This window comes from Mercenaria mercenaria, chromosome 12 (assembly GCF_021730395.1).
Source record: "Mercenaria mercenaria strain notata chromosome 12, MADL_Memer_1, whole genome shotgun sequence".
NCBI classification, from domain to species: Eukaryota; Metazoa; Mollusca; class Bivalvia; order Venerida; family Veneridae; genus Mercenaria; species Mercenaria mercenaria.
In genome coordinates, this window is record NC_069372.1 from 46701361 (window position 1) to 46713385 (window position 12025).

At 33.8% G+C, this 12025-nt stretch overlaps 1 protein-coding gene across 1 annotated transcript in view; it reads right to left on the reverse strand.

The window, feature by feature from the left end:
• The window catches only part of LOC123534956 (sodium-coupled monocarboxylate transporter 1-like), a 30845-nt gene extending 19068 nt beyond the window's left edge, over positions 1 to 11777 (reverse strand). The window contains exons 1-2 of the mRNA XM_053519956.1: positions 11247 to 11777; positions 1024 to 1092 (exon numbers count right to left, since the gene is read on the reverse strand). Coding sequence (XP_053375931.1) covers positions 1024 to 1092; positions 11247 to 11582 — 405 coding nt within the window. The 5' untranslated portion in view covers positions 11583 to 11777. The remainder of the gene's footprint in view (positions 1 to 1023; positions 1093 to 11246) is intronic.
• Positions 11778 to 12025: the final 248 nt, after the last annotated feature.

A 12025-nucleotide genomic window follows, 5' to 3' on the forward strand; every position in this document is an offset into this window, starting at 1 on the left:
AAACAAAATCACAAAAAGACGGAACAGCTACATGAAACAAGACACACAAATATGGAACAGCTGCCTAAAACAAGACACATAAAGATCGTGCGGCTACATAAAGTAAGACACATAAAGATCATACAGCTGCATGAAACAAAACACACAGCGATGGTACAGCTACGTGAAACAAGACACATAATGGTGGTACTGCTACAGGAAAAATACATATAAAGCAGATGCAGCTCATGAAACAAGACACATAAAGATAATACAGCTGCATGAAACAAGACAAGATAAGATGATACATCTACATAAAACAAGACACATAACACTTATAAAGCTACATGAAACAAGACTGACAACGATGATACAGCTACTTGAAACAAGACATAAAACGATGACACAGCTACATCAAAAAGGACAGAGAACATGGAGAAAGATGATACAGCTACATGAAAAAAGACACACATATCGATTGCACAGCTACATCAAACAAGACATATAAAGATGACACGACTACATGAAACAAGACATATAAAGATGACACAGTTAATGGAAATAAATCACAAAAAGATGGTACAGCTACAGGAAACAAGGCACACAACAATAGTACAGCTGCATGAAACAAGACAAGATAAGATGATAAATCTATATGAAACAAGACACATAACGATGATACATCTACGTAAACCGAAAAGGTCATACAGCTACATAAGTCAATGATATTAAATGATATTGTAAATGAAATAAGCGCACGTATGAACAGTATGGCGTTTCTTTTTGTTTAAAAATAAAAGCATTTAATGCTTACACGATAATATTATGACGTAATTTCTTATGAAATATTCATTTTATGTTGACGTATCGATGCATACAGCCTGTAATTGTTTAAACTAAGTTTAATGGCTATCCACGTTTAATGAATTTTTATGACAGGCTGTTTGTCTTCTTGCTATAAAAGTATAATTTCATCGTAATTTTATCTTTTCGTTATTCAGATACCAAATTTTATATTTTATGAACTGAAGAAAACAAGAATACCGTTTGCAGCATGCCCATTGTCATGCCAAGAAGTTGCACTGCTCTTGACTGGAAACGCCTCTGTAAATACTGCAATTATAAAATGTACAGTCAAGATGATTATCGCAGACTTTGCTCATTTAAGTAAATGATATATTATTCTAATAATACAACTATTGTATAGATTCTGATTCTATTCTTCTATGCCAGACAGGATTTTCCCGTCTTTTTGTGGGTGCTAGCAAAACTCGTCTTACTAGTGCATATCAAATTGTTGGAATATGGGCTGCCGTGAGAAAAATATTGAGAAATTTAGAGACCTATACCACATTGTAGATTGAAGTGAGTTATTGTAATTTCCCATGCACCTCTTTCCAGACACGCGACTGGAAAGAGTTATGACATCATAAATATGGCGGCTTAAGAGAAAATAAAAAATTGTAGGCTGCTGAATAAATACAGGTGACAACGTCTTTGAAAACTATGTTATGATTGCAAAATTGATATATTTAGTGAAGGTAATGTTTATTCTAGCAGATAAAACACTTTTATGGAAAAGGATGGAATTCATTATGCTTAAAATGAAAATAAAATCCATATATATAAAAAAAAAAAAAAAACGACTGAATAACGGCATTAAGTGAGCAAATGTCTATTTAATGGCCCAGTTTGTTCGATTTAAAATAGAAATAGTCTGATAATCTATCACTACAACAGTCAATTAGCATAATTATATGTATCTATATACCTTTGTTATCTGTATGAGTGTGTCAGATCAGCTTAATGCCCCGATACTGTGGTCAGAACTCAAAATCAATAGAAAAATATCTGTTACAATTTTAAGAATGCTTTATCTAATGCATTTACAACTTGTTGTAAACTACTTTGTAATGCAGACTCTCCTATTGAAATTGATAAATCCAATCAATTAAAACTAAGTTAAAGACATCTACGAAAGGAATCATCAGAAGAAGATTTCTCTAAGAATGTTTTTGTCCAGCATACTAGTGGTCTATGATGTCATCTTCGTTTAGCGCTACAGTATATTTACGTTTTGCAGAAGAAAATTTATAATACTAAATATTACACATTTAGTCCTTTCAATGAACAAGATTTGGTCACTAATCACATCCCTTCATTTGTAGTTTCAAGCAAAGCTCGCATATATGATCAGCAATACTAGTTTTGATTCCTTAATTGCATATACAATTAGATTATGTTCGTTTCATAGATAATTTTACCTCCAATACATATACCACTTCTAATTTATTAAATCGTATAACTTCATGTCGAACTGATATTTACCTCAAGTGAAAAAAAAATACATTGCGACAAAGTATATGCAGATTCTGAAAAAAAAAACATTTCCAGAAAAATTAAAAACCAGCAATTACAGGGTGTGCTGTTCCGTCGTTTCATATGATTCCTTTACTCTTTATACCTATTTACCAAATAATCCAATGAATTACAAAGGAACTGCTTTAATTAAACGCCTTTTTTGTGTATTTAATTTCAGTTAAGCCTTTTCCTGCCTGTAACATTGCTAAAAATAATTTCCATGTGAACCTGTGAGGCAGTTTGTCAAAGCATCTCCTTATTATACGATGTACGGTAGGGGAATGCAGTTTTTCGAGAGATAATGAGTAATCCATGAGAACTACTTCTGCCTAGCTTGTTGTATGATTTAGAAAACGTTAAACACAGTTATGTGTGGCTACTATATGAAAAACAATTAACGCATTCTTGATGAAATTTTCAAATACAAACAATCAGTTGTTGCTCGAATAGTTGACATTTTTTATGTCAGGGAGGTGTAGTTATTAAATGAAACTAACAATTCAAAGACTACAATACTGCATCGCTTTGGATTGATATATCTCCATATCTTAAATTGATTTACACGTTCAAGTTTATTTACTGGAGCTTTTCTCTATTCAAATGGGGATGTTCCCCATACAATCTTCTGCAATTTATCAACTTAAATAACTATCTGTTACTAGATACATAGTTTGTCACAATCAGCTGTAGGTCATGTTGTTTGTCGGTTATATGCGACGTTTAATAAATACGCTTTCCTTAACTTTTATATAATCTTCATATATTTGCAAGAGCGACTTTCAAGAATTCAGTGAATGTTATCAATATGTCCTTTTGCAGATATATTGCTATTATCAAGTGCAAGAATATTCTACTAAATTCTACGACTGTAATTCAGACTTGTGTGGGTTATTATTTTTTTTTTAAATATTGATAGCAATTTAAAAACACTTCTATTACTAAGTGTATCAAAACAGTAGTTATTTATCAATTTCAATGCAAATTTTCACAAATGATGAAATGTTATGCGGTTCTGACCCTCTTATTTGGAAATATGTTGCATATTCAGTGTTCATTCTTTTGCCAGCTGGATGTTACACTTTCCTCTTTGATCGTGACAACGAAAGAGGTGGACCACGCCATGGCTGGTGGTTCTTAAAGGCCATTGGGACTGAGCTGCTTTGATATACTTCTACTTTCCTGATTTGTCGGATCCTTAATAATGTTCTGCTGGTATTCTGCTTTCTGTAACGGCATGGAAAACATGCGCAAATGATTTGTTAAAAGCTTTAAAAAGATCCCTTGAAAGTATAGAACGCAAATAATAAAGATAATAGAAGACTTGGTTTGACTAAATTTGTTCCTGAGAGGTTTAGAAAGGTGAAAAAATCTCATGTCCTTTAGCACCAGCTTAAGCTGAATTATATTATAATGATATTTAACGAACTTCATAATACTAAAGGACCAGAAGCTATTTAATGTAGATAATTACTCGATCATTTTTGTGTTTCAATTAATAGCGTGCCCTCAGTTTCCCTTGCGTGAATAAGACACTCAGCGGTCGGGGTATTAAGTTTACGTATAATGTTCTATAACACTGGAAAATGGCGGAGATATAGAGTGTGGGCATTATTGCCAAACTACTGTTTAAGCACACCAGCATTGTTTTGCAACTGACCGTTCCAAGGCTTTGCCGCACTACGTTCCTTTATTTTACGTTTTAAGCTTTCTGTCTATTGGCTTTACTTCGTTCAGGTATTTATCATGTTCTAACCTAAACAAGCATTCAAATATGCGTTGCATTAACATGAATCAGAGTTTATCACAAATCAAATCTGTTGAGAAATATTTTCAGTTTCAGAGAAAGAATGATGAAAGAAAGAAAATGAAATGATTATCCCCTGCCCCTGATGCCCCTCCTCCTGCAATTAGCTAAACATAATTACGGAAAGTCCATAATAAACGTTTAAATGAATAAATAATATTGTTAATAGATACTTTTGTTATCGCGGAGCTGATGACGAATTAAGTAAAACGCTTTCAGTGTTGATGTCAAGTTTGAATGCATATGATTAACCAGTAATTCTCAGTAATTGAGTCGACTATTATGAATCTAACTTTAAGAAAATATCTGTTAAATTTCCACTGGCATAGTCGTCTTGATCGTACTTAAATCTTGTTTAAATAAAATTGCAAACAATGCATGTAATATTCACATGTTCTAATAATAGGTATTTTTAGTCTATCCCGATGACGAGTTGTACACCGGATTAAGGACGTATTTACCTGTTTACCTGTGTAAGGGGACATCTCAAAATATTCAAGTGATATAACGTAGTGTAAGAGTAGCATTAATTAATCTTATTCAGGATATGTCATCGATTAGTTTTTTAAACGTTTTAAATAGAGTGAACTTGTACACGGATATGAATTTTCCAAGAATCTGAGTAATGTTAGCTATCAACAGGAAGTTGTTTTGAACTCAGACTTTTGTAACCATGTTTTCAACAAGATAAATATAAAAAAATCGATAGTAAAATGTAAAATAATGGATAAACGCATAATAAATAGATAAACTATAGAATTTTAGGCAAGTTGAAAAGGCTACATACGAAAGAGCATTAATGCCAGATACGTGTTATTGAATAAATTATGTAACTCTTAATTATATCCCCACCAAACATGTTTGTGTGTGCGGGGGAGTTGGTGGAGTGGGGTGGGGGTGGGGGCTATATATGAGTCAGTTTTATCGCGTCACGTCGCGTCATGTCGCGCGTCCCGAAATCTATATATTACTAAATGGATTTGATTCAAATTTGAAATAATTTTATTGATGTTCCACCTTATCACCCGCATCATGTGAGATATGGTGTATAATTCTGACACCAACTTTTCATAAATTATGCCCCTTATACTTAGAATTTAAGGTTAATTTTGATGCTTTTATACTATATCTCAGTTATTACGATGTGCATTAGTTTCAAACTTGAAGTAGTTATTCCACATCATCACCAACATCATATGACATAAGGTGCATAACTCTTGCATCAATATTCCCTGAATTATGCCCCCTTTTTGCTTAGAATTATACTTATATATTGTTTTGATATACTTTATCTGTAACTCTCTTATTGTTTGATATTTTTAACACAGACTCAAGCTATAATTATTGTGCAATATTCATCCACCAATGGAGTTCTTAAACACTCCAGTGACATTTCTTGATAGATTTAAATGTTTTTGGTACACATTTGTAACATGATAAAATATAGGTAAAGTTCGAATTTGGCTACAAACTACCAACTTTATATGTAGTTATAGCCCCTTTCCTACTTAAAATTTGTCAAACTCATGGTTGCCGGACAATAACTAACAAAAGGCTTGACAGATTTAGATAAATTTTAGTACAAAAGTGTAACATCATAAAATACAGGTCAAGTTTAATTGATATTGCACTTTCTTGTGAACATGTCTTTCTTATGGTTGCCATTCGTCTATGACGATACCGTATTGTGGGGGTATTTGTCACTCCTGTGACAGTTTTAGTTTCGAGTTACGTACCTTTCTAACCCTATATTTTGACCTTGCTCGAAATTTTACTTCCTCGGCATTTCGAATTAAATAACTCGAAAATTGGATTTTCTAATACGTAATACTCAAAAGTTTGATTTAGTATCTCCAGATTTCGTCTAAACAATTCTATGATAAAACTGGATTTCGATAACAAGCATTGCAAGTTCCATCTCCAGAATTCACACGAAATGTCACTCATCATGTAGCCCTAGGGTGACCACCCGATACTTTGTTTGTAGATTTTATTTGAAAGCCATATGACTGATCGACCGACAGTCTGTATTTTCTTTCTTTGGAAGTCACATGTCAGGCCGATCGACCGACCCTCGTAAGATATATAGCTCCATCCCATGCTAAATATTTCGTATCATGCGCCGACCGTATATCATTTCCGTATTCGCACATAAGGAAAGTGGAATCACTCTCTCACTGCATTTTACTGTATTTTCTACTACCATTCTATATGTATGGTGTTAACGTTTGCTCTGTCGCAGCGACATAACAACAAGCGTGGTTATGGCACCATGTCAAACGTCGCCCCGCAATACATCGTTATGGCGCACAGTCAAATGCCGCCTCCCCGAACGTCTCGTACAGCCAAATATGCCCCGTTGAATGTTGCCCCACCAAACGTCGCCCCGCTTAACGTCACCTCGCCAAACTTCGTCACTGCTGAACGTCACCCCGCCTGACTTCAGGGCTTGTGTTTCAGCACTAGCCATATCAATGAGGATGTAAAACAGGTTTCTCTATGAGTGTTAAAGCTACTGCTCGGATAATAATTGCCATGATAGTCTTTTCCCAAACCCACTCACTAAAGTGTAGCATTGACCTTTCGGAGAGGGATCTAGTGCTCGCACGACAATTTATCGCGCTGAGGTAGACTTAAGGTGTTTTTCCAATGTAAAACAAATTAATAATCTAGATAAAGATAAGACGTTCGGACGGACGGACAGACGGACGAACACTTGCACGCACGCACACACGCACGCACACATATTGCCCTATATCTATATTCAAAGAATAATTGTGTAATTTAAGACCGTTGAGTGGGAAAATTTGGGGAGGGGAATGGTGGTGAGATTGAGCAATATTCTCTTGTAACATTTCATAAAGGACAAACAAAATATTCCATCAAAATTAAAATCTTACAATCTTAATTGTTTCCAGACACGAACGATTAAAAGAAGTAAAATAATGCTATATTTCAATTACATATAGTAACAAATCTATCTGTTTTATTTTCTAAAACAATGTATAATGATCCTTGGAAATAAATTACGCGCTTTCTACAGCCCTGTATCTTTACATGCGTATACTTAAATGCATTTGAGAAAACCCCCAATGTTTAATCGGCATACGACATCCAAGTCAGCATCGGGATAGCCTAAAAATGCCTAATAACAGCACAGACAATTACTTGTGCCGACATTGATTTGTATTGCATTTTCGACAAAATCCTTTCCTTCTAGGTACTGATTAAAACCAGATATTAATAACGTATTTTCCCTTATTGCATGTTATATTTCTTGTAACGTTTGGAAATAATCTTATTTCAGATTCAACGCCGTAAGATTAGTCAAAAATATTTTATTTCAAGAGGTAGAAGCGACATGTAAAATTAGGTGCATTGTAAATTAGGTGGGTGGGGTACAAAAAAACAATTAAAATAACTTAAATATACTTTCTACTGAGAAAGTGCAAATATAATGTATTTGATATGTCCAACTGACTTGTTTAATAACATCATATCCGATATTGTTAGCAATTTTACTAATATTTTCAATCATTATTCAGCAGTATTATTTTCGTAAACGGTCGCCATATTGATGACGTCATTTCCGGATCCAGTCGCGGTCCCCAAAAGAGACACATACATATTTTTTTTGTCTTGGATTAAAGAATAATTTGGTATATGTGGCTATATTTCTCAACTTCTTTCGAGCGGGATTACGAATGGCCGTGGACTATACACCCCGGGGTAAAAGATGACTCATGTGCTGCAATTTACGAATGAATGCGTAAATTTATAGTCTACTACAATATAAAAGTACTCAAAAGAAAAGCATTCGTTTTACTTTATTTCCTTATTACTTAAAGGGAACAACATGCAAGAAGAGGAATCTATCACTAGTTAAAGGTTCGGATGGAAATATCTGGCTCTCGGGTAACTGTTTTTCGGTAACTCAGCAGAGCATCGTTAATGCCTAAACAGTTACCCTCGAGACAGATATTTCCGTCCACACCTTCAACTAGTGAAAAATTCTTATATGCTTAATTCTAACACGATCCAATTTATTTTCCTATTAAACAAAGAAGGCAGAAACAGTGAATTATTATACAACAAATCACTGCTCTGACGTCACAATTATTACGTCATGGCGTCAAACGGCATAGCGGTGCGCTGGAAAAGAAACCGACTGAAAACGGGCAAATATTTAAAAAATGTCGTCAAGGATGTACTTAAAAATCCTTGGTAACGTGTTAGAATCGAAATAATATATCTCATTTAGTGATTTGCTCTTGAATAAATCATGGTTTGTCGTTCAGATACGTATTATTATATCACTCGGGCTGCGCCCTTGTGATATAATTCCTTCGCATCTGAACTCCAATGATTTATTCAACGACAAATCACTGGATGAGATATATTATTTCTTAATTAAAAGTGTATAGCCAAACGCTACTCTATGTGATAAACGAGAAACAAAATAAATTAGATGCACAATCACTGTTGCAAATTATTAACACATTTCAAAATTTGCTTCGATTTAACATAGCGGATAACATTATTTCAATATTTCTTCTTTTACATTCATTTTGCAAATTTTGCAATGTTTTGAGATGTGCATGTATTGAAATATTTTCATCACTCGGAGTACTTAGCAAAATAATTATGTCTAGACGCACACATCGGATGAATTATAAACATAATGACAAAATATTTTAGATACAGATTGGGGAGCGCTCTTGAAAGTGTCTTCTTCTTATTTTGAACAAATTGGTTTTCTTTTTATGATAGGCAAATGCCTGAGAGGCGTAAATCCTCAAACAAGCATTCACCTGAGGGAAGCTTTCAGAACACTTTACATATCCCATAAACGGATCAAATATGAAGAAAATCAACAGACTTACTGTCCAACTTAAGTTCTAATGTTTACAATTTATTTAATATATTCTCATACTATTTAGATATTTGAGCCGCGCCATGAGAAAATCAACATAGTGGGTTTGCGACCAGCAAGGATCCAGACCAGCCTGCGCATCCGCGCAGTCTGGTCAGGATCCATGCTGTTCGCTACCAGTTTCTCCAATTCCAATAGGCTTTTAAAGCGAACAGCATGGAGCCTGACCAGACTGCGCGGATGCGCAGGCTGGTATGGATCCATGCTGGTCGCAAACCCACTATGTTGGTTTTCCCATGGCACGGCTCATTTGTGTTTTAAGTTTCACTTTTTCCACTTGTTAAACTTCTCAAACTTAATAAGACAGATAAACGACAAAAAGCTAGCTGCAACAAATATATAGAATTTAGACCAGGAGCCAGTTGTTCGAAACTTTAACAGTTGATTAAGCTAACAGCGGATTTAACTTTTAGATTAATATTTTGACACTTTAGAAAACTTAGAAACACAAATGTATGACTTAAGGTTTATAAACACTAAAATGTCTTCACAGTAAAACTAAAACATCATACCGGTGTTTCCCAAGACTAGTAGTTTGAATCAAAATTTAACAGGCGATTAGTTTAATAAGTCTGTTAAAGTTTCGAACAACTGGGCCCAGTCTTTGCCATAGCTATAAAGTATATAATTGAGATTAATTTTTTATCTAATAAATATTTATTTGATCAATTTTCTTTCATTTTGTTCTTGTTGCCTAAACGCTTTAATGCTTTCAGTTCCTAAACTCAGTTTTGGTATGAGTTTATCATATGAATTTCACACCAATGAAACGCATTTCTGATGGTAATATTGTATCTACTGGCATTACCAGGTCTGTCTTTGTCTTGACTTGGTATTTAACGATCAGAAGGTTAGAACTAGATATATAAGCATCAGAACTCCAGGTGTTGCCTCTTTTTGAGAAGGCATTAAAATTAGGGCAGTTGCATTTTTATATCAGTTGTGTTGCTGTTTCATTTATAACTTTTATATTTCATTCAAGATAGCTGCTTATTTACTGATTACAATAATTGTCTAAATCAGTTGAAATGTCGGTCGAGGTTAAATCAATTTCTGATCAAGCCATACATATTCACTGTAATCACGATTTTGTACAAAGAAAGATTGAGTACCGTATCTAACCTTTCAATCAGTCCATATTTTAAATTTGTTTCTAAAAGATTTATTGATAAGTCATAACTAAATGGTGTTGAACTTTCATCGTTAGTGGTATCTGAGGTGGAGAAAGTATGCGCATTATCATGTGAAAATTAATGTCAATACTACGATTTACACGTCCTGTCATTAAGTTCCCATCAAGACTTATTTATGATGTATTTATGTGTATAAAATAAAAGTGTTGAGAGGCGCACAGACAAAAATGATAAAAGTGCTTTAAGGTATTAGACCCCTAATAGTAATATTTAAAAATGGCAATTTGTTTGGTATATTCTTATAGCTGATCGTGTTTCGCACTGTGTTGCAATTTTCAAACAACTTTTACCGTGCCGTTTTTTATAAATTTTATGTAATTTATGGTCTTTCCTCAAGCTCAAGTAGAGACAAATTTCAAAGTGATGGCCTTTATCCAAAACGTTTGCAGAGAATTCATCAAACCATTATTTTTTTTTATAAAAGAAACTCCAAACTTTTGGTAAACAATAATAAAACTTAAAATAAAATTGTCAATATCATTTTTTTCTAGGGTGCCTCTAGTAATCGGATTTAATGAGACAAACTTCAAACTCCAACATCGAAAAATTAAGGTCGAATCTTGGTCTATTTTGACTTTTGCCCACTTCATTCAAAAATAACATTGGGTCAGAAGTAAAACATACCTACATTTCTTCCACAATATGTAACCTAAAGAATGAAGGCAAAACAGAGAACTTTTACCGCATGTAACTCAGTATTTTTAAAGATGTCTAACTCTACCCCTTTTGGTTCAGAGGTAAATTCGCTTTGAACAGCAAGAAATCGCTTGTCAAATGAAATTTTTCCACTTTTGTACAATTAATCAATAATAAGTCTTGAAAGAAGTAAAAACTTACTATAAAAAGGGAAAATAAGGGAAAACATTTTGGTCCCAGTGAGGCTTGTAACAAAAACAAAAACATATTTATACACTTCAACTGAAATATATCTAATTTCATTTGTATTTGTTCAATTGTTATAAACTATAAGTCGTACCTCGTATGCGCTAGTCAACCTCAGAGGATGCACCAAAGGCACGATGAAAAATGCCTGTATAAGATATGCAATAGATAGCCCAAGGAACGTGTACGCCACCATAGTGTTATACAAATAAATTTCACTTGGAGATCCAATTATGGAAACTGCGGACTGAAAAGTTACTGCCAACGACAGTGCAACTGGAACAAAATGTATCTGCCGATTGCCAAGAATGTATTCTTCCGTGGTCCTCTGCTTCTTGTAAAACCCGTAGTAAATTCCGATCGCAGAGGATATAGCAACAAAGATGGCCATAACAATATAATCCGCAGTGTGAAATTCTAATCGTTTCATTATTGTTATCTATTCAATAATAAGAAATAACAAAATTTCTTCAACAAACAGTGAAGTAATGTTTAAAAAGATATATATGATCTTTTCTTGAATGTATCTTATTATTTTATTCACTGGTTTGTAAATATCCCAATCTGAATGAGGTACGTATAACAATTTAACCGTATCTTTACAAGGGCGCGGAGCAATGCACTGCCGAGGTTGAATTTACAAGTTCAATATAACATGATATGCATGATGGCACTTTTAAGCCTGTTGTATGTCGATCGTTTAGTTCATGATAAAATGAAAAAGGCAGTTATCAAAGAATAACTGATCACCTGATTTTTTTTTTTTTTATTTTTTTTTTTTTTTTTTTTTTTTTTTTTTTTTTTTTTTTTGCTTTTAAAATGTTCCTTTTAGTACCTAATTAAAGTTTGTCAGTCAGTTTGCCCAACAAGAGT